The sequence below is a fragment of the Lagopus muta genome, chromosome 1 (genome assembly GCF_023343835.1).
Source record: "Lagopus muta isolate bLagMut1 chromosome 1, bLagMut1 primary, whole genome shotgun sequence".
NCBI lineage: Eukaryota > Metazoa > Chordata > Aves > Galliformes > Phasianidae > Lagopus > Lagopus muta.
The window spans coordinates 37,747,494-37,770,489 of record NC_064433.1 but is presented as its reverse complement, the minus strand read 5'-3'; the positions used below and the strand labels follow the sequence as shown (position 1 = coordinate 37,770,489).

The 22,996-nt window shown below is 43.3% G+C and overlaps 1 protein-coding gene across 2 annotated transcripts; it reads left to right on the top strand.

Moving 5' to 3' along the window:
* Positions 1 to 5,217: 5,217 nt before the first annotated feature.
* Positions 5,218 to 20,832, top strand: E2F7 (E2F transcription factor 7). 2 transcript variants are annotated; one of them, XM_048930460.1, is made up of 12 exons: positions 5,218 to 5,428; positions 7,609 to 7,884; positions 8,748 to 8,916; positions 10,659 to 10,940; positions 11,591 to 11,749; positions 12,740 to 12,877; positions 13,618 to 13,812; positions 14,722 to 14,806; positions 15,561 to 16,074; positions 16,723 to 16,993; positions 18,161 to 18,582; positions 19,909 to 20,832. In XM_048930460.1, exons 1-12 carry the CDS (start codon positions 5,342 to 5,344, stop codon positions 20,083 to 20,085), a joined length of 2,775 nt encoding a protein of 924 aa, XP_048786417.1. In that variant the 5' UTR covers positions 5,218 to 5,341; the 3' UTR covers positions 20,086 to 20,832. The 2 variants fall into 2 exon arrangements, with proteins under 2 accessions (XP_048786417.1, XP_048786425.1); XM_048930468.1 differs by lacking the exon at positions 5,218 to 5,428 and adding an exon at positions 5,805 to 6,053.
* The last annotated feature ends 2,164 nt before the right edge of the window (positions 20,833 to 22,996 follow it).

Below are 22,996 nucleotides of genomic sequence, written 5' to 3'. Positions count from 1 at the left end.
TCTGGATTACAGCCTGACCTCGCTGCAAGTAGAGACACTTCATAGGGCTCTGTGGCAGAACCAGCCCAGCACTAGTTTATTATTCCAGGGACTGCACTGCATGAGTGCACCTGTATTGTTCCATACCACAGCCTGGAAGCAATGCTTTGGTGGAAGCAGTCCAGCTAGTAAATACTGCTGCTTTGCCAGATTGCAGTTAGTGACCTACAGAAGCACAGAGCTGTCTCTGCTCAGACTGCAAGGACTGAAATTGAAATTGAAAATCAGGTGGAATACTCCTTTGTGTAGTAGAATAGATATAGGGCAAGCACAGGAAAGCTTGGGGCAAAAAGAAAGAGTTAGGGCAAGGAAGAAAAAAAAATGACAGAAGCAATGGTAGCTCAGACCAATATTCCACTTACAATGGAAGGAAAGAGGCTAAAAAGTATGTTCATAATAAGAAGCTGTTCTTCACTACAATAAGGTTTATAAGCCTGGGTGCAGGGTCAGATGACAGCAGCTTGAGCTCAAGAGCCAAGAAAAGCACTTCTGAAACCTAAACCTTCAGACAACATAACACATTGCCACTGGGCTGTCTGAGTGGCATACGCTTTCTGGTTCAAGACATACCCAGAAGTTCAGTTGCTCCAAAGACAGTTGCACCAGGCTCCATCTTAAACAGATAAACACTTCCAGATACCTAGGTTGAGGGGTTCAGCTTTGTCCCTGTTTTCTCCTGTTGTCTGTATGTACCAGTCTCAAGCTAGATACTGCCAGTAAATACAGCTGCTGGGGAGGGGCAGTGGCCCAGCCTAGGCTCTGGCCTACTTCCTTCCTAGCTAATGGGAACCATTCAGTTGCAGAACCTACTGTGCTTCTTCCCCAGCAGATTCATTTTCTGGGATGTGGTGGTCACAATGTGGAGGCCTTTTTCACAATAACTATCTATTCTTGGAGGCTGAAGTCTGCCTAAGGTGCCCTTTCACTTCAAATTTAAATCTGATCAATTCCTTACAAATACCTAAGAGCTTCCTCAGTCCTGTAAACAGAAGAGCTTTTCCCCAGTTTTGCCTATTAAGAAGAGATTTTCTTCATATTTTGGTAGCCGTACCTTCAGGCACTGGCACCAGATAGGCCACATAAACACAGCACACATGGAATATGAGGGAGCAGTAGTTCTCCGTACTACATGAGAATCTGGTGAGAGTTTCAGTGACATGTGATAACTTGCCAAAGCAATAAGCATTGAAGATATACTGCAAACAAAGAGCCATATCTGCTGTCTTCCCAGCAGGTGCAAAATTTGCAGACAAAAAAAAAAAAACTGATAAAAGTCGCAGATGAGAAGAGTTGTCATAGAGGAATATGGGTAGCTTGATGAGAAGAGCAATTTGCAAACAGGAAACATTTGTACATGCTCACATTATTCATCTAGGAAGGGGCAATGCAGGTCCCCTGAATAGCTGTGGGGCTACAGAGCAGCGACTGTGAAAGATCTAAAGCCCATAGGTGACAATCAGTTATTAATGAGCTCTGGCTGCAGTGCTGTATAAGTAGGGATAGTGCAGTCTCTGCATTGGAAGCAAGGAGCAGAGCAGCCTTTTAATCATCTTGACTGAAGTGCTAAATCTATCAAAACTAAGATCTTCATGGAAGGATGGTAGCTGAAGAAATGAAAGTGTATACTTTGATTGATACATACATTTCATCTGATAATTTGCTTTGTGAAAAATTAAGGACTTCCAAATAAAATTACAAACCTCTATAAAGTTTCGTATTTTCTTCTGGTGAAGGAGAACCTTCTCGCATACAGTTTTCTAAAGAGTGTAGATTAGGAGTGGGCAATGATTTTTAATACAGTAGAAAGCTGAGATATCTGTATTTTAAAAATATGTGCAGGAAAAATGGAGAATCTGATAAAAAAAAAAAAAATTCATTTGAGAGCACCAGAAAATGGCTTTTAGAGAGAAACAAAGGCTGTCGTTCTGAGTTTGTTACTGGCTTATGGTTCCAACATTCACATAGGAAAAAAGGAGTGCTTGAAATGTACTGCAGTCTAGCATCAAAAATCCCAACAGGAACGTAATGGCTTGAAACTGAAATAAGACAAAATAAAATTAGAAGTAAGGGGAAAAAAATTAATAGGGAGAATGGGATAATATTTAAACTAATAAGAGTGGAAATGATGAATTCACAGTCTTTTGTTGTCTTCAGATCAATACCACAGGCATCACTGGAACACAAGCTGTAGCCAGGCAAAAGACCTTTAGATCAATACAAGGGTAATGAACGAAATTTAATAGCCTGCAAAACACAAGAGGTCAGATCAGATGATCTAATGGTCCCTCAGGATTTATAATCTGGGGACAACCATACAAGATCGAAGCACACTGGGCAGGGTAATGAAATGAGCGGGGAGTGTGCATGGCAGTCTTTGCCAGGACTGCTGCACTAGAAAGCTAAGAAGTACAGGACTTTGTTTTTCTTCTTGCTCATCCATCTCTTGATTTTGTTCCTCCATCAGAAGATGCTTTGTGGATAGAGTTCACCACTGACTGCAAATGTTCTTACAGAATCACACTGCTGGGGTGATACTGAGACTTCTGTTATAGCATTTACATCCATCATTTTCAGGTAACAGCCTACTTTTCAAACCCATGTTTTCCACATTTGGTCTCAAGAGAAATTTTAAAGTGATTGAGGGAGGACTGCTGTCCTGGTTTTGGACTGAAATCAGGAGGAAAACCATTCATCTGTAAGAAGAGACTTGGCAGCCTCTTTCACTGCTAATTCAACAAGCCAAACTTTCAGGTGGTAGGTCCATGGAGGAAACTAGTGCTGTTGAGATATCTTATACAATGAAATAGTAGCAAACAATCACTAGAGAGCAGTTTTGAATATTTGCAGCACAGAGTGCATCCTTCTTTCTGTTAAACTACTGACAGTCTTATGGAACAGCAAGGCTTTTTCTGTGAATGTTAGGCAGAAATGGCTGTATGGTTGTGTACTTCATCGATATTCCACAGCAGAAACAATTCCAGAATTTAAGTTGAGTCAGTGGGAGGTATGGTCTCATGCCTAAATAGCATCTTATACTACGAGCTTCTGATTTATCTCAGGTTGAATCTAAACAAGTTAAGCAGAGGTACTAAGGCACTTTTACTAAAGGTAATCTGTCAAGGCAGAGAAAAATGTACTGTGTGTCTATGACATGGAAGCCATATATCCCAATATACATCCCAAACTCCTTATCTTTTAGATTGAGGGTTGTCCAGGGTAAAGATGTTATGGTCTACCCAGGAAGACAAGGTTTCTGCCAACAATCCCTATGGCTTTCTAGTCTCACTATGTAATACTTTAGTAATTGTTTTAATAATTATTACATTAAACATTCTTAGTTAAACAATTAAACACTGATTCTTTGTTTGCATCTTTCTGCTGAAAAGTCATCTATCTATAACCCTAGCAAAGAAGGTTTATGCTACGGGACATTAAGCAAACTATATCTCATTCAGAGCAGAGTAATGAAATTGTAATTGTACAAAGAGCTGATCATTAATAACAATTTAATTTCACCATCCAGTAATCGTTGGAGGTGTAATGCTACCTTTGTGAAAGTCAGCACTCTAACAGCACCAGCTGGAAGTGATTTTCAGGTGCAAGCCTGATTAAAGAGATGTGATTCAGTGAGCTACCTGCTTCCTTATGTGACCTTTGGCAGGTTACTTGAGTTCCGACTCCTAACAGCATCGAGGCATAGCCTCACCAGTCACTCAGCTTTCAGAGGGATTTCCCAGGCCAGCTGAATGCCCTGGTGCACTGCCCACCGGGCAGAGCTGTTTGCCTCCTGTGAATGGCAGCCGTGACCTCCAGCAAGGCTACACCTGAACAAGGCAATGGAAATTCCTGAAGCAAGGCATCTGGAGCTCGTAGAAACACTTGGGCTCAAAAAGACCTTCAAGATCATCAGGTCCAACCATCAGTCTGACCTACCCATTCCAGTCACTAAAACAGGTCCCTCGGAGCCACATCCACATGTCTCCTCAATATTACCAGGCAGGGAGGCTCCCCTACTTCTGTGAGCACCTGCTCCAATGCTCTGCACAGAGTACTGTATTTTCATGTCTAGAAACAAAGTGAATGAAATTGATGGGAATATTTACTTTTCAATTATGTTCACATTAAATAGAAAAATACATGCATTAATCCAGGTACCACTCATACAAGCCTGGAAGCAAACAGCAGTGGGGGGAACATGGTTAGATTTTGCTTTTAGTTCTCGCTGCCCAGCTCTGTTATTTATTAATTGGTAATAAATCAAATTCCCCCGCCCCACCTATCAATATGTCTTTCCCTTACCGGTGACTGGTGAGGATCTCCCTGTGCCCACCCCCACCAGCGGCCGTCCCACCCTGAGCCGAGCTGGGGCGCTGGATGCAGGTAATGCGTGCATCACAACGCCGCACGTCGCTCTAATGGCAGAGAGCGGTTTAAAATTAAAGCTGGTGCCAGAGGCTCGATGTTTACCTGTTACCCTATTAGAAAAGCTTCTTTTTATTCCTCGCGAAGTAACAAATACGAATCGTTACACATTTTATACGTTATCTCCGAAGTCTTCTTTCTGTGGTACTCAATCCTGAGGCCCGGGCGCTCGGTGAAGGACCGCTCCCCCTCCCCCCCCGCAACAGAGCCGGGCAGCAGCGATGCAGCAAGCACTGCCGCCAGCACAGGAAAAGTTATCTTCAGCCCAAACTCGGCTTAAAAAGATAGCTGAATTGCACCGCACATTGAATATCGCTAGGGAAGGAATCTCCCGCTCAGAGCGGAGCAGAGAGCTGTCACTGGGGTACTTTTCCCTTCACTTTTCCCCCAGCTTTGTGCCCGTCCGGCCACTGTAGCACAGATCCAACTCCGCGCGCGCCTTCCCGCTGCCCCGCGCCGCCCGCGGCCGTTCGGGCGGAGGAGCCGGGGGGAGGGGAGGGGAGGGCCGCCGGCGCCCGCGCGAAGAAAAAAGGAGCGAAGCGGCCCCGCGCGGGCGGGATCCTCGTCCCGCGCTGCCGCGCGCCGCTCGTCCGCGTTCTGATTGGCCGGCGGTGCGGCCGGCGCTCCCCGGCAGGCCGCGCGTGATTGGCCGGATCGCGCAAGCGATGGCTGAGGGCGCCAGCGCGGGGACTGCGGCGCCTGGCGGGAGCGGCGGGCGGGCGGGCGGTACGGCCCCGGCCCTGCCCCAGCCGCTGCCGAGGTGAGGCCGCGCCGGCACCGGGCGCCCTCCTGCCGCGCTCGGCCCCGCGCCCGTCCAACCCCCTCCGGCGGGGCGGGCTGCCCTTAAGGGCCGGCGTGAAGGCGCCTTCTCTCTGTGCAGATGGAGGCGAACGTCCTGAGTCTGCGGGACCTGGCGGCCGTCCGGCCGAGCCGCCGAGGCCGCGCCGAGGCGGAGGCGGCGCAGAAGGTGAGTGAGGCGCGGTGCGGCCCTACGCGTGTACCGCGGGGCGCGGCGCTCACCTGCCCGGGGCGCTGTCAGCGGGCGGGGGCGGCACTGCGGCGCTGCTCCCCGGGAGGGGTCCCGGCTCTGCCTCGATACGGAGTTCGACGCTCGTCTGGGGCTTTGGCCGCGCCGCCGGCCCCGGGATGCCAATCGCCTGCGGGCGTGCCGCGGCAACGGAGCGGGTCGTGCTGCTCGACGGGAGCGGGACCGCCGTCCTCCCCCGGGGCCGCGGGACGGAGCGCTCCGTGCGGCGGTGTGTCCCTCGGCGACTCCGAGCCGGGCCTGGGCCGCTGCCCCCTGCCAGGGCCGGCCGGCGCTCTGAGGGCCGCGTTATGCTCCTGCTCCTTCGCAGACGTGCCCGCTCCTGTGTGCATCCCGGGTTAACCTGCAGCCCTCTTGCGCTCTGAGCCATCTCTCCTTGGATCAAGGTGAACCTGGGCTTTCATCAGTCTGGCTGCTCACCTCAACGGGCAGTTGTGACATTCCAGACGTCAGGGTGTGGGAGGCTGATAGCGGAATGGATGTGTGCATCTCGCAGTAATGCTGCCGCTACTCCTTTGCAATATCTGCACAAGGACGGATGTTTGAGGTAGGGGAATCGCGGGTTCTCCGGTGGCCCTCACTGCAGTCCTGCTGGCACCAGTCATGGTGAACAGAAACATGAGGGGAAAGGGACTTCCTCTGCTGCAAAGTGTTGATTTGTTGCCAGATGGGAACTTGCAAGAACATACTGAGTGCCAGCTCTATGTAAGTATGTAGTCCAAGAAGCACTGTCGCCTCTAAATTCACCCCTATTTGTCACAGTTACAGCTGGCTGCTGTTAACTGGAAAAGGAGATACTTATTATCTCATTGTGGGATATTCATAGATAAATGTACGCACAAATATTCCCTATCGTTGCTCAGAACGCAGTGCTTTTGATGGGCCAGATTGATCCTCACACTGAATGTTGCAGAGCTGCTCCTGGTAAAAGCCAGCTTTAGTTGCGTTTTCTGGCTGGATTGGACTTCATGAAGTGGTATTTGGAGTCACCTTGCTAGTGATAGCTGAACTGTACCTGATAAACAGCAAAACTTGAACAAGTTATTAGAATCATTTAATCCTTTGAGTTGGAAGAGACCGTTAAAGGCCATCTAGTCCAACTCCCCTGCAGTGAACTGGGACACATCACACTGTTCAGAGCCCCATCCAACCTGGCCTTGAGTGTTTCTTCCAGGGCTTCTGCCACCTCTCTGGGCGACCTTTTTGCAGTGTGCTTCCCCACCCTTATAGTAAAAAAAAAAAAAAAAAAAAAAAAATTCAATCTAAATGAGCTTTTAAAATTCAACTCATTTTGAAACACAATTAAGCGGAAATGTAGATTCTCATTCCTTCAGCCTTTGTGACCTGCTTGCATCCACAGGCTGCAGTGAAACACTGTCTTCTGTAGCTCAGAAGCTGGTCTCTCCGTGCCACTGATGCTTTCTGGAATGAATTCCTTTCAGCTAGTTATTGGTCAGCAGTGGGGGTTCTCACAGTAAGGGCAGAGATAAGGAGTCTGGCCCTGAAGATGAGAGAAGGTTGGGTTGCAGCTAGAGACTGGAGGGAATTGAGCTTCGCTTCATTCAAGGAATGATGAAAATCAGCTTACACCTTAGACTTTTCCTTCTGGCAGCTCCCAGCTGTGGTCAAGGAATGTGGTTATTGAGTTCTTTGTAGTTCTGAGCAGCGGATAGAATGGATGTAAAGCTTGGTCCCCTTGCATGTGAAGTTCATTTCAGTGTTATGTTCCTGACAGCCCAAGCTGCGTTCCCAGCATGGCTTTTCATTGGAGACTTTTCAAGCAGAACCTCGTATTTTCGTTTCAAGTGTAATGTGACCAATGCATTCTTTCAATCCAATCTGGTTATTTATGTTCATGGGCAATGCTGTCTTGTAATAATGGAACTTAAAAGCATAGGCCAAGTTTGACTGCTTGACCTCAGTTTCTGTAATTCAGGGTTGTGTCTTGTATACTATCGCACAGAATATTTCACTGCTTCCAGTGAATGCAGAAGAACTGCACTAAATACAGTGGTGAGTGCCAAGGCATGACTCACCTAAGATTACCTTCGTAAGAGCAAATGAAATTGATTGTCAAACTGTTGTCTTTCCTTTTTTAATAGGAAAATATACTTGATCGATCCAGGATGGCCCCAAAGACTCCCATTAAGAACGATCCAGTTGACTTATCAAAGCAGAAGGGCTGCACCCCGGACAGAAACCCAATGACACCTGTTAAGCTCATTGACAGACCTCAGGCTGACCCTTGGACCCCCACTGCTAACCTGAAGATGCTCATTAGTGCTGCTAGCCCTGATATGAGGGACAGGGAAAAGAAGAAAGAGCTCTTCAGGCCTATAGAAAACAGTGAGCAGAATGACATACCTGACTCGTTACAGGTAAGACTCAGAATATGTTTAGTCACAGCTGAGACCTTCTTTTAACTGAGCATTAGTCCTTGGCTCTTCTATAGGAAATCACAGTATTTCAAAACATTTCCAAGGGCAGTTGCGAGTACAGCACTACTTGACCAGTGTGAATTTCAAAGACTGAAGGTAGCTCTCTTACCAGTGACTGACTTGGGACCACTCAGGAACCTGAAGATGAATTGATCTGTGAGGACAGTGGAAGAAGTAGAGCTTACAGCGGTGAAACCATCACATTTAAGTTCTCCTGAAGCTATTTTCCAAACTGTATTAGAAGAAAAGCTGCCAGTTCACACCAGCCTACAAAGTTCCCTTAAACTAACAGCGTAACTAAGTTTAAAGCTGGGTAGTGCCTTTTATAGCCTCTTGGTATCATATTTGCCCTTCTTCCCCACGCCAGCCAGCCCAGTTCCTTCAAGTTAACTGCTGTGAAGGGCAGTAATATCTCCTGAAAGTGGTTTCACAGGAGCTGTTTGATGGTTTGTTCATCTTTTATGGATTTATTAGATCCAGAGGTGTTAAAGAAAATATTTCTCTTCCTCTCTCAAACAGAATTGTTCCTTCTAAGTTCTTATCTGCTAGTTTAGAGTTTCTTATGTTTTGTTTGTTTATGCACAACATTATTGCATGAATTTGCAGGTAAGAGTTTTTCATTACAGGTCTTGTGTGTTGGATTAAAGAGCATGCAAGCAGATGTGTGTCACCCAAGTGCTTTGCTCTTGCAAGAAGCTCACATTAGAAAGTCTGAATATTGCTGTCGTCTGAAATATACCTTCCTTGACTATGCCTTATTTCTGAACACCTGCACTAAAGGCTTAATGTTTGTATTTTAACAGTATGATATGGTAGATGATGGCACGGTTGATGAATTTGAAAAGCAAAGGCCCAGCAGAAAACAGAAAAGCTTAGGACTCTTGTGCCGGAAGTTTCTAGCTCGCTATCCAAGTTATCCATTGTCAACAGAAAAAACTACAATTTCTTTGGATGAAGTGGCTTCAATTCTTGGTAAGTATACCTGCAAAAATGGGGTGAATGATCACACAGGGCAGCCTTACAGTTGCAAACAAGTAGGTGTAGGAAATTAATTGGGGAATCGGTACTTCATAACTTAAGTACATACCTGACATACCATCCGTTGTTTGTCAGTTATCTTAGCTTTAAATATTGTCTGGTGAGGACAGGTTGCCAGGAGACCTGCAAAAGTGGAGTGAGGAAGTGTGTTGTACTGAGGTAGTGAGACTGCATCAAATAGTCTGTTTTCTGGGTCTTGTTTTCAGGTTTGGTCTTAAGTAAAAATTAATGAAATTTTTTGAGAAAGGTAATAGAACTTGGGAGAGAGGACTCAAATCACACCAGTAATGAAAGGATGCAGATCTGTTGGAGAGGTTGTCTCTTAAATAGGAAGGACTGTACAAAGTCATCTTTAAATAAATTACCTCAGTTTAGAATGTGGCTGTGTAACAGAAAAGAGGTAGCAAGAATGAAATGCATCTGTTTTGAAAGGAAAGGGGACGGAAAAATGATATCCTTTGTGAATGGTAGGAAGATCCTTGAGCAGTGTTCTCTGAGACTAGTAAAAAAGTTCATTTTGGTACCTTTGCAATGGGAAGTGGAAATAAGAGAGAACTCACATCAAGTAAACAGTGAAATAAATTACTACTTAAAGGAATTATTCTTCTAAATGTGGCAGATATTCCCTTATATATTTGCCCATAACTCTGATTTTCTAACTTTGTGTAGCTGCACAGGAGTAGTGCTTTACTCATGTTGGGAGTGGTGTTGCCTTGCCTTCCTCAAGACAAGAAATTTTGCTTCTGGTGTATGATGGGCACCAAAATTTTATCTCTTATCAAACTCTTATCTGGAGTATCTTTCACTCCAAGATGCCTGTACTCTTGGAAATATTAATGAATTGTTTGTTTTAACATCCATTTGAAGTTGTGTTATCCATATCATGCAGATGGGTAAACAGATGCATCAGATGCATCAAGGCCTTGCCTTCTGCAGAGAAGTCTTTCAAAACCTTTGCCTTTGGCTAGCACGTGTTCTGCTCAGCTAATGCTAACAGTTATGGGATTTCAGGTGCACCTGCTGCCAATAGTGTATTGTACACTGTGTCATACCTACCACCATGCTTCAAACAGCACTGGAGGGCAGTACCTGGGATAGCAAGTGGAGCCAGCAGCCTTTTCATATACAGTCCCCAGCTTTGCTGAACTCTAATGGGTGTTACTTTGTAGATTTCCCAATGGTGCAGACCTGGTTTTCGCCGAGGACTTGTTTCCACTGCAGGTGTAAGATTTTATATCTACCCTGTGTCAGTGCTGGGCTTAGACCCTTTCCTGCCCTTCCTGACACACATGCTTTTAGGCAGGTCCATGCCTAAACTCCTGAAAAGAACACTCTGAAAAGAAGGGCCAAAGTGCTCTGCAAACCTTAGGACAGTATAGTTAAGTCTGAGTGAAGCTGGACAATCTGCAGCTAGTTCATGTAAGTGTCAGTGGTTCAAGATGAAGCTATGGTTGGGTTTGTATCTGCTGAACAGACAGAAAGCATCATACCACAGTCATGCATAGGTTTTGATTTTGCACATTTGGGTGGGTCTAATGTAATATGTTCAGGAGAACAAGTGAAAGATGCTTTGTGAATACTCAGTGTCGAGAACAGCCAGTTCTTTGTTCTGCTTCTGCTGAAGAGCATGTTAAAACAAGCATCAATGTCTCTTTCATTTTCCCCTCTTAAAACAGGAGTCGGGAGGAGACGGATTTATGATATAGTGAATGTGCTGGAGTCATTGCACTTGGTTAGCCGTGTGGCCAAGAACCAGTACTGTTGGCACGGGCGGCACAACCTAAGTCAGACTCTGAAAACGCTTCAGGAAGCAGGGGAGCTGCAGTATGGAGAGCTAGTGACCTCCCAGTACAAGGAACAGGACACAGAGTACAAATCTGGAGAGCAGAAAAAGGAAGCGGTGGCAGACTCACAAGACAGAGCATTACTTGACTTTGCAGAACCAGATTGCACATCCGGTAAGATAACTAGTGCTTCGATGTGAGATACAGATATAGGTCTCTTTCTCCTGCTTACTGTGTGACCTTTTCCCTTGCTATTCTTCTAAATTAAATGGTAAAAAGTTACTTTTTACAAAAGGATGCTGACTTCACTGTGTAGGTGACTGAATTCATCCTCCTGTCCTACCCCTAGCATTGGTGTCAGGACAGCCTACAATCAAATGTCAACCTTTTCTCGTTGGGCTGGCAGGAACCTCTGCAAGATGCACCAGTCCTTTTTTCCCCACCCATACCTGGCAATAAAGGCATTGTTTTGACAGAAGGTGCCATATTCCATTTGTCCAGTATTTACACGTTCTCCTTATAATGCGTAGTGCTTAAGTTCTGAAGTGCATTGAAATGATAATTGCACAGAACTGTGTAATACAGTGGAGAATCAGCTTTGGAATCTGTCTTTCTAAAGGCTATTTCTGTAAGCTTTAATTTGTATTGTCTTTTGAAGAGAGGCTTCTGTCTGCGTTATTCAGTTATTTTCTGCCTTTCAAAAGATTTCTGCTTCCAGACAAGAAAATACTTTACTCCTTTTATGTGTGAGAAACCTACTTATTAGTTTTCTGGCTGTGATGGATGACATATGCTAAGAGGCTTGGGTGTTATTTGTAACACAGCATCTGCAAACAGCAGAAAGGACAAGTCCTTGCGGATTATGAGCCAAAAGTTTGTCATGCTGTTCCTTGTCTCCAAGACCAAGATAGTCACTCTGGACATCGCAGCGAAGATATTGATAGAAGAAAACCAGGATACGGTGGACTACAGCAAGTTTAAAAGTAAGCTGGCTGTTGAGAGACAGATCAGATAGTGAGTTAGGAAAAGGGGCATGTTTGGATTGACACCAGTAGGTAACAGCAAGAACAGGTCAGGAATCTTTTGCCAAAATATAGTTTGGGTTCTATTGACTGGAAACAGTAGTTTCTGTAAATAGACCTTGGAGTGAGAAGCATCAATTTAATAATCATCTTAAAGTTTTAGCTTCACAATATGGGAAAATTGGGTTTCTGGGTTTAATTCTTTATACCTTATTTCCTCTTCCTTTCTGAATGATGTGTTTCAAGACTTACTGAAATGAAATGTGTTGAATTGAATGGTGTTCGTGTTTTCTCTGCAGAAGTTTGTTACTTCTCCTTTTCACCCCAGAAGTCTTTCACAGCTAGATAGCATAGTTTTGTTTCCAGTTAGTGGAGTTTGGTACTTAGATCTCTCGGATAACTTGACAAAAACAGCATTAGCAAATCATTTTGCATTTTCAAAATGATGTATCACTAATTCAGTCTTAAAATGCTATTTCAGATGCCAGGAGAAATGAAAGAATTTTAGGTGAGCAGTGGATATGTGTACTGTATCCAGCTCAGAAATGTTATTTATTGGAGTCTCAGAGATTTTTTTCTAGGAGTGTTTTGTTTTTGAGATTGTGAATATACAATCAACTGTGCACAAGTTTCTTTATGTGTTGCTTTTTCCCTTTATTGAAGTTGCTGCCTTTTCTGGTCATCCAATGATGTAATCACTCCCTAAATCATTTCCATCAAAATGAGGTAGGCTGGATGCTCAGCTAAAATAAAATGAGTGATGACAAGCAGGTGGAAGTGGGAACTGGCATGGCAGCCTTTAGAGGGGTTTCTAGAGTCCATCCCAGTTTGATTTTACTTGTTTCACCTGTGAAATCGGTGATGATACTCTGGAATGAAATAACTACATAAATACATACTGTATGCATTGCAAATGTGACTGTCTTGACTATTTTTGTTCTTTCCTCTTAGCAAAGGTACGAAGGCTGTATGATATCGCCAATGTTCTTACCAGCCTATGCTTGATAAAGAAAGTTCATGTCACAGAGGAACGAGGCCGCAAGCCAGCTTTCAAATGGATTGGGCCTGTGGACTTCCCTGGCAAGACTGGTAAATTGTGTAGCTCTCTCCACTTTTCTTTTGACATTTGTTTCCAGATTATAAAAGGTTGTTTTCTGCATGTGAAGAATGACTTGACATTCATTAACCATTGTGTGGTTATCAACCACTTACCAGCTCAAAATTTGTCTTCACCAAGCTTATCTAATGATAATTAACTAGATGAATTGTAGAACAATAGAAGATTATGCCTACATCTCCAGATGTGGTTCTGTGAGTCTTAGGGATTACAACACCTCAGTATTTTCTATCATAACTTGGTAATTAGTTGTTTTCTTGGTAAGGGAACTTGCCTTGTATTTCCCCATGAAGAGGTCTGTAACAGAGAGGATTGACCTGAGCTCTTGTAAGCTGCTGATTCTTGTCTAGAAGCAAGTGTGAAGGAAGGCCTTGTGCTACTGTATTTTCTATGTGTCAGGCTGGTGCTATGAGCAGGTAAAAGTAAAGCATACATGGTTGTAAACGTTAATGGTACCTTAGTCTGTCCCCTTTTTCTTGCTGGCTATACATGCTGGAAGGTAGCTGCTTCTTGCAGCTACCTTGGAACTGAAAAGAGGAAAGCCATTGTCTTGTTTACCCACGCTTACTCAACTATGATATACTTAGTGCCATGGGGCTTGGGATGGCATAGAGGTTACCTCTTCTCCTATGGCCAATTTTAGTTACATGGCAAAAGTCTAAATAACGAGCTGTGTTCTTTGAGTGACTTGTACAAAACTGTATTCCTTCAGGTGAGCCAAGAGGGCACTGCCCAACATCTGGTCCTCCAGCAGAGGCACGAAGAGGAGCCCGTGCCCCATATCAGATCTGTGCTACGGGAAAACAGAGGTTCACACGTCATGCTTCATTTAACAGTGCACAGCCCTGTGAAGGTACCAAAAGGAAAGTCAGCTCTGAGCCCAGCAGCCCAAATCGAGAGAGACAAGGTAACTTCTAAGGAAGTGTATTTGTTCGTGTGCTACTGGATCAGCCCAAATCTAAGCCCACTCATTAAGGCAGTTGACCAAGTGAAACAGCCTAATAAAGTATATGTGAATATATGTGAATTACAGAATCACAGAATCACCCGGGTTGGAAGGGACCTCAAGGATCATGTAGTTCCAACCTCCCTGCCTAGCAGGGTCACCAAACATACACATTTAGATCAGGTTGCCCAGGACCCCGTCCAACCTGGCCTTAAACACGTCCAAGGACGGGGCATCCACAGCCTCCCTGGGCAGCCCGTTCCAGGGCCTAACCACTCTCCTTGTAAAGAACTTCCCCCTAAAATCCAACCTAAATCTTTCCTCCTTCAACTTGGATCCATTTCCCCTAGTCCTGCATTACCTTAGATAGATGTCAGTATTTCCACTCGTATTTTGGATCTTCCAGGCATGTGTCTAAAATTAAATGAGCTGGGTTTGGGCAACACTGCCTTGAATCAGCAGCTTGTTTTCTGGTGTTTATGTTCTTCATCAATTGCAACTATAGTGTGGCTTCTTCTGTTAAAGTGTGGTATAGATATAGAAGGATTATTTCGACTCAAATGATTGCTTTAATTTATGGTTCTTAGTAAATTCCACTATATTGTAACACTCTAACAGATAGCTCTTAAATATGAGCCCCAGTTACAGGGCCTTTCACAGGTCCCTGTTACAGGAAATGATGTTTTCAAGCACCTCCTGAGTGGGACTGAGAGTTCTAAGTATCTTGCAGGTTCTGGCTTTAGGTGATCAGTAGACATTATAAAAATGTGCCAGGGAAGAAACACCATAGCCAGTATTTTATATGGCCAGTATCAAAATACACTTAGTAAACCTGCCTCTTATTAACTGAATGTTCCTTTGTTTTTTCAGGTTGCATTGTGAATTCAGATGAATATTGCTCAAAAACGATAAATCTAGCATCTGTCTGCAGGCAGAAGATAGAGGAAGATGCTAGGTAAGATGGTGTTTAAAAACTCTGGTCTTGTTTCAGCTTGGTGTTTGCCATGTGAAACTCAGTATTGCTTGTGTGTTTGGTGATTTTGTTTGTTTGGTAGTTTTTCAGGAGAATCATTTTAACATGCAGAAAGCCTTAATGTAGAACCAATCAAGGATATAAGCTTTTGCACCTCAAACTCCTTTGTTTATTTGCTCCCCTTACTATGCTGTCAAATCACAATCTAATTTTACTGCTGTGTTAATTAAAAGTTTTCTTTGTTTAACTACTTGAGCTTATACACAGCCAACATGTATGTATCTATGTTTGTTCCATTGTGTCCCTTTGCTTCATTAGTACTTCTTTATCTCAGGTGTGTTCATACAGGGCTTTACTGCCTCCTTTTTCATGTTATTTAGGCTGAGCAAATCACAATTCCATGGAAAACCTCTCTTGTCATATTAGTGGGTCTTCTCTATATCTATCCCGATTTGAATTCATGTCTGGATGCCAGGCGTAGCTCCCTATGGCCTTTTCTACTCCAGTCAAGTGCAGCTGAAAGCATTATTATTCTGCCAAACAATTGATGAGTCTGCTTCCCTATAATTTGATATAATAAAAAGTGACCCTCCTGGTAAACTGTGTAAAATAAGTGGAGTTTTTTCATGAATTTTCCATGTTTATGCCCAAGAATGGCATGTAGTAGCTTGTAAGGATAAAACACAGGTTTACTTTCGTACTAAGTGTTTTGTTTTTTGTTTTATTTTGTCTTTAGGAGCAAAGCTTGTACCACAGAAGCAGTACTCAATGCAGCAAGGAACCCAAGTGTAACCTCACCTCTCTCCCTTCTTCCAGTTCCTGGGGACTCTGATTTTTGTGCTAACCCTTTATCTCAGGCAGTTTTCCCTGTGGTCCAGGCAGATATGCCAAGCCTTTTGCTGCCAAAAGGGGTCAGCAGCCAAGCTCTGCATCCTTCCAGTGCAGCAGCCTCCAAGACAGAGAATGGAAAACCTCCCTTACTCCCCAGCCAACCCTTCCTGTGTTTCCCCTCATCATCCTTTTTTATGCTGTGCGGTGGTCTTCAGGAGAATCTCTCAAGGGAGGGTGGGAGCACAGAGGAGAAGGCCTTGCCCCCGGAAGCCCAGGGTGCTGTACCTCCAGCTAATTGCCACAAACGCAGCTCCCACAGGTGCACATCACCCTCTGCTCCTACTGATGATGAAGAACCAGCTGCTAAAAAGCAGACTGTCGAACAGAGTGATGTCCCTATCTCACTTGTAGTACCCAAGGTAAAGAAATGAATTTCTTTATCAGTTAAGCTTCCTATTGGCGCAGAGAACTTTTTCCCAGTATAGTGTTATTAGAAATATCTCTCTTGTTATGGGTACAAATTAGCATCTTGATACAATTATGTGGCTGCTGTGTCAGGAAGTATAGGCATTTACTAGGAGATGATTTTGCAGTATTAGCAGAAAACGGACTGTGATTGCTTTGCATTGCGAAGTGATGATCAGCTGTCCTTTGGAATCATTGTCTTTAACAGAACAAGCTGCTGGGGGGGAAGAAATCAATGTGACTATTACTTCTCATTCTCCATTCTTCACATAGGCTTTCCCAGACAGCAGCAGGATTGCTTACTCCACTGAGCCACAGAAAGTATGATTTGTACTTTCTCCCTAATCTCCAGACTCAGTATACAATGGTAATACACTCTGTATTGCCCACAGCAAATTAGTGAGAGAGCAGATAATGGTGAAAGTGAAGTGCATCTATTTCTCAGCTCTCTTAACTACTGAAAATAGAGGTCAGGCCCTGTACCAATGTTTGAATATGAATTTGAAACAGATACATGTTTTATTCTCTAGCTGAGGAAGGTGTCTGAGTATCATACCGCTCTTCAGTTTGGACTCCTCATTACCTCTCTTGTTTTTGCTTAGAAGCCTGTTGAGTTGCCTAAGGCAGACACTGCTCCAGGAAGTGGCTGTGCATCTGCTGTACATCTAGAAGCTTTTCATCTTGACCTCTCAAGTCCTGCTGCTCCAGAGACTGCAGACAAAAAGTCTACCAAGCCTTTGGATTCTCAGGAGCAAGAAAAATGGTCTCAGAATAAAGACCCTGATGAACCTTTTCCAGGAAAAGATCACATCTCTAAAGAAAACACCAATCAGCCTTTTGTACCGCAGTATCTTTATGTTCAGCCTGCTGCTGGTAAGGGCAGATGTGAGATCTAGAGGCACTCAAACCTTTCCATTTGTTCACTGAGGCATTCAAAGAGGGAGACCTACAGATAGGTCAGGAAGTCTATAGTTGGCACAAGAAGTGTCAGCAGCTCTCTGTAGTAGTTTAATAACTCTAACTTCCATGTGAATTGTTGCTTCTCTGAAAATGGAGGCTTTTGGGTTTTTTTGGCACTTAAATGTTACTAGAAATAAATAGCATGCATTTTGCATGCTTGAATTACATGCAGCAAAGTAAGACACCTATCTGACATTCAAAACTGAGGGTAGCTGGAAGTCTAGATTTGTCAGTAAGGTGGCTGGAATAGTGCAGCAGCATTTCCCTAAGGGTGAACTCAGTCATCTGCAAGCTTTGCACTTCCTTGTCTTATGCCTCAATGGGATTGTGCCACACAAACTGAATTGTTTGCTGGGAGCGTCCATGGACACAGCAGGAGGGAGGAAGCATCTGCAAATACAGTAGGATTTCATGTTCCATCCTTGTTTGCATCTGTGCTTGCACAGTGACAAAGACTAATTTTTGGGAGCAGCACACGTGAGATTTTCGTGACTACTGCTTTAATATTTGATTCCCTTGTGGCATAGAATGGGGCCGGTGGACTTTCACTTTTCTGGAGCAACTTGTAGAATAGAGATGCTTGGTTGGAAAATGTTGATCTTGGAATTTTGAAAGGTCAAACAAAGTGGGAACCAGCTTCTTTTTCAAAATGATATTTCAGCAGTTTTAAGGAAAATGAGCATCTTTGGGGTATATCTAGATGTTTTCTAATTGTATTTTTTCTTGCTAAAACACAGTGTATATACTTTGACATAGCAGAGAATGGGGTTCTTGTTAACGTAAAGAGTTTGTTTAGCTAAGCTGTTGCTTGTTACTCAAGTTAGAAGCAGAACATAGGAAGGTGCAGTTGGTACTTAGTATGAATGAAGTGAACAGATGTAGAGAAAATGAACAGGCAGCAGGGGGGGACATGGGGGAATGTAGGAAAAAAGAGCCTGGCTTAACAGCCACAGTTTTGTTTCTTCCTGGCCAGCCTATCTCTCCTTCTTTCTTGTCCCTCCTGTTCTATATGAAGTTATGTTAGCTTAATTCCAATTTGTCAGCTGTATTAATGCCTTGGTGTTTTTCCCATTTGTTTAGGACTAAGCAGTTTTAATTTCCTGTTCTCTGCAAACCAAGCTCCCGGTGCCATCGGGCTGGCTGCAAGCCAGTTACCTTCTCTGAGCGTCCCCTGTGTCATGGTGCCATCAGCAGCCTTGGCTTCCTTTCCTCTCGTCTGTTCACCTGCAATTCCCAGCCGTCTCTCTCCAGTTCCCAATGGCTCCTCAGCTGCTGCCTCCATGAATATCAGCATGCCTGGCCTGGCATCGACAGCGCCTGTTTTCATAGGCACCACGGCAGTGGTTACTCCAAATGCCTCACCCTCACCATCAGTGGATCCCCAGCAAACTGCTCACCCTGCTGCACATCCGAGACCTGTGCTCGCAAGGTCCTGCAGTGCTGTTAAACTGGATTCCCCTGTGTGTGTGGGGCATCCAGTCACCCTTCTGAAACTGCAGCAGGTAAGCATCAAAGGTGACTGAATGACAGTGAAAATGCAGTTCCAACTCAGTGGGACTGAAGGCAGCTTGTGCTGCAGGCTGGTGCCTGGGCGCCAGAGCAGCAAGTTGGCAGGCTGGGAGGTGGTGTCATCCACATAATTCACATGTCCATCTGTCATGGTGGGAGAGCTTGGGACAGTCTTTGGTTAAACACATAGCCCAGTGTAAGGTATCTCATGCTGAGTGGTGAAGTGGTGAGTTTCCAATTCTTACAAGAATTTTAGGATCTTAGAAGTCTGACGTGAACAGAGGAAGAAAAATGAGGTTTTTTTGGGCTTGTTTTCCCAGAGATCTGAGTGCTTTGGGTTGTTTTTTTTTTTGTTTTTTTTTTTTTGTTTCTTCCCTGTTTGATTCTAGCATTCTAAGCGTATCATACAGGAGCTGCAGAAACACATTAGGAAGATGGGAGGATTGTTTGTCATCATTACAGAATCAAATGTCCAGAACAGGTGGTAATGTTCTGGGTTACCTCCTCAGCCCCATTCTAATCTCTGCTCACTAAGTAAAGGAAGCTTAGTGGCAACATCTGACAGAACTGAGTAATATCCACTTGATCTTTCTTAAAGATCAACAAATATTTTTGAGAATTTACCATAGTAGGGGATTTTTTTAATATATAAATGAGAAATACACAAATGAAGGACTCATTAATCTGAAGTACAACTAATGAGATAAAATAGTCGTGTCACACTTTGTTAGCTGTGCACAACTATTCACAGTGATGTTTTGGCACTGCTTCAGCTTACATTTTTTTAGTCTGTGATGTGTTTTCCTACCATATAAAAAAGAGACAAATGGAAGCTTTATGAATGTTACTTTATGTTAATTTTGTTCAAGCTTTACAAAAAGGATGTAATAGAGTCAACCTGTTTACAGATACCAGCATTAGAGTGGCGCTTACAGCAGAAGAGGCCTGGGTTTAGTAGACTAATTTTAGATCTGTTTTGTTGTTAGCAAATAACAGAATTGACTAAAATATTAAGGAGGGGAAAAAGCCATTTGAGCTAGAGGACAAGACTGGCATAAGAATGAAAGAGTACAAACTAGTGGTGAATATACTTAAGTTGGAAATGAGATAAAGGTTTTCAGTTTCCCAGCAGTGACGTACTGGCAGATAGCCCAGAGCTTTTCATGTGGAGCTCCTGAATGTATTGTGTGACATGGTTCCCTGTAGTAGCACAGGATGCTGGGCTTCTTGCAAACTGAAGAGAGCTTGTAGGCATGCTTGCATGTAGACTTTGATTAAAAAAAAACTACTGAATTCCCTTGGTTCTGTTTCACAAATAGCCTTCATCGACTCCTGTCACTCCCAAGAGCGTTCGTCCTGCACGTCACGAGGCATTCTTCAAAACTCCTGGAAGTCTTGGAGATCCTGGTGCATGGAAAAAAAGTGAAGGCAACCAGACCAGAAATGCCAGCTCTGTGCAGAGAAGACTAGAAATCTCTAGTACCAGCACTGACTAACTCCATGCATTGCAAAGGTTGGGCAGATTGTCCTAGGACACAGTATTTGTTACAAGAGAACAAGCTCTTAATCTGACAAGAAGAGCGTGTTGACATGTCATCCCTTTTGGCATGCTTCCCCACTATCCATTCACCCACCAGTTCTGTTAACCTTCTCCACAAATCAGACTTGGTAGTGAAAACCTTTTACTTAATTGTTCCTTCAATACTGATCTGAATTCAGATGCTGTAGTTCACGTAACCTTGTGGGCATCAAATTTTATTTGTGGTTTTAATCTGGAAAACTCTTTATCAATGTGAGGAGATGTAAAGAGATCTCCTTGGAATCCCCACGGGTTCTTTGCTTGTGGTTTTAAGTGAGACATCTAGCACTTATCTGGGGTAAGCAATTTTTTAACATGTCTGCTTACCCTGAGTAAAGCTGTGGTGAAATTGATGAGCTAAAACAATCTGCCAAACCCTGTCGCCGCAGTACAGCCTCTTGCTATTTATTTGGTACATTAGAGTGGGAGCTTCAGAGTAACAGATTTTCTCAGGGTGGGATTACTTGAATGTCAGTCAATTGTTGTACAATTTGCCCAGCACTTGTGGTTAGGAAAACGAATAACAACACCATATAATTGAATGTATACATTTGAAAAATATTAAGACCAAAATAACTGTGAATGTTAACATTTTTATAGTTATGTCAATGAACTGTGTTATTCCTTGGGTTTCTTTCTCCTAATCTGAGCAAAAGGTACAAAGATGTGAAGAATACAGAACCTGATTCTTGGGAAAAAAAAGTTTGACAAAGTCATTTGAGAGTGTCATGTCACTGGGAGAGCTGTGCTAAGATTTCGTTTCCCATGCGATATGTGTTCTGGACTTTATGACTAAGGGACAGTGGTAAGTTGGTAAACACAGTATGAGATCCACTTTAACCTGAGTCTCCTTAAGTGCCTTCTTAGAGGTTTACTTCAATCTGTACCCCTTAAGTGGATTTTAAGTGCCTATCTGTTCATCTGTGGGAATTTTGTAACTAGTTAATAGTGTTTGAATGTACTTGGAAGATGAGGGAGATTTTATCATTTGGCACATACCTTCAAAACCACAAAAGAAGCTGAAAAAGAATGGGAGTCAAATTTTGGAAGTAAAAAATTACTTGTGTTCCTTATGAGAAGATAAGGAGAAGAAAAGGGCATGTGTAACACTTAACATTCAGGGTCCTCAAATAATGAATGGTGCTATTAATAATATAGGACATAATTTTAAGGGTTAATACTCTTATGGTTGGGTATGTTCTTTACTGGTATAGCTGCCATGAAACTTGTGCAGTTTCCTTTTTAAATGACAGAATGCATCGCTGTTGACTGATTTTACTCTGGATTTTTAGCAAACACAGGGCCAACATCATCAGCTCTTCCCTCACAATTAGTAACTTTGCTTTGATTGGTACTGGTGTTCGATGGTAGATAGGCTGGTGTGCTGCTTGGTCAAGGGAGGCTAGGATTTTATGTGGGAGTTTGGAATTTGATGAGGATTTTTATTTTTATAACAAAATGTATTACGAAAAAAGAATTTAAGAAAAATCTTTGCCAAAACTGGGAATTGAGTCAATGTGGCCTTATCTTAGAATAAACAAATAACAGCCTTGTAAGGAGAGCTGGTTAGCCCTCATTGAAGGGAAATCTCTACAGTGGAATTATCATAGGAAATTTCAGGGATTATAAGAAGAAATCTTCAGACTGCTACATTTAAAGTTGTTTTTTCTTGTGTTGTTTTTTTTTTTTTTTAATCACACTACAATTGTGAAAGTTTACAATTTTTGCTTCTGAATTATTTCTTCTTATACCCCCATTTATATTTATTTCATTTTGAAAAGTTTTGAAATGGGCACGGTGCTGCCACTGTAACATACAGTTGTTACTGTTGTGGCTGGAAAGAGGCTGCAGTGATTCTGGTGGACATCGTGGATGTCGATTCCCAAACCTTGTCTTTTCCTCTCAAGTGTGGTGCAGCCTTTGAATGAAATAGCAGCTGGCAGCACAGGGGAGTGCTGGGGTCAAGTACTGGCTCTAGCTGAAGCACGATCATGATATTCGCCTTGTGTTGTAGTCTGTGTCATAGCATACTTGAAAATGCAGGGATTGAAAACGTATCTTCTGTTTCCAATTTCTGCATCTACTTTTGAGTTTCTGTAAATACAGCAGACCTGGAAATGAGGATCAACTCCCTCACAATCAAAGCTGTTTGATGGGTTGCGGTTGTGAAAGCAAAATTGGGGCTGGGAACAGGAGGGTGTTTATGTGATGTTCTGGTTTTGTCATTGCAAAATTATCACTGGAGGAGGTGGAGGGATGGATAGAGAAGCAGCACCGGGGCATTTGGGTGACACTGGGGACAGTGCTGCTTGCAACTGACTGGCAAGGTAGAGGGGTGGGCTGTCAGGAGGGAATGAGTTTATTTTCTATCTTTGCCTTTGCTGAAAGCAAAATAGTAAATTAAACTAGTAACAATTCACCAGGAAAGTAGCTTTGGAAAAGCAGAATTTGTACTCACACTGAGGAAACGTGCATACCTATGATGTTTTGCAGGGTTTGTAAAACCTTTCTGTTCCAAAACAGTTGTTAGGGAGGGTGAGTGTGTAACTTATACTTGAATCTACCTGCCACGTTTACATTTCTGATTATCTTTTGTAAATTGGTGCTATTTCTGTATTTAAAAAGCGGTATTTTTAATGTAAAGCTGCTTTCAGTTTGTATCTTTGCACTGCTAGTTTAATATAGATATTAATTTTATTGCTGCCTATAACTGTTCTGCTTCTCCTGCTCTGTAGCAATCTTTTTAGCTGTTTGCTTATAGCTTTACTCCAATCACAATGTTGGGATTATTATCTTTTAATCCTATCTCTTAGCAAAATATTAAACTT

Coding starts and splice junctions, on each gene's coding strand:
- E2F7 (XM_048930460.1), top strand. CDS start 5,342: ATGGAGGCGAACGTCCTGAGTCTGCGGGACCTGGCGGCCGTCCGGCCG. Junction 11,750..12,739: donor GGACTACAGCAAGTTTAAAA/GTAAGCTGGCTG, acceptor CTTTCCTCTTAG/CAAAGGTACGAAGGCTGTAT. Junction 16,075..16,722: donor TCTCACTTGTAGTACCCAAG/GTAAAGAAATGA, acceptor GTTTTTGCTTAG/AAGCCTGTTGAGTTGCCTAA.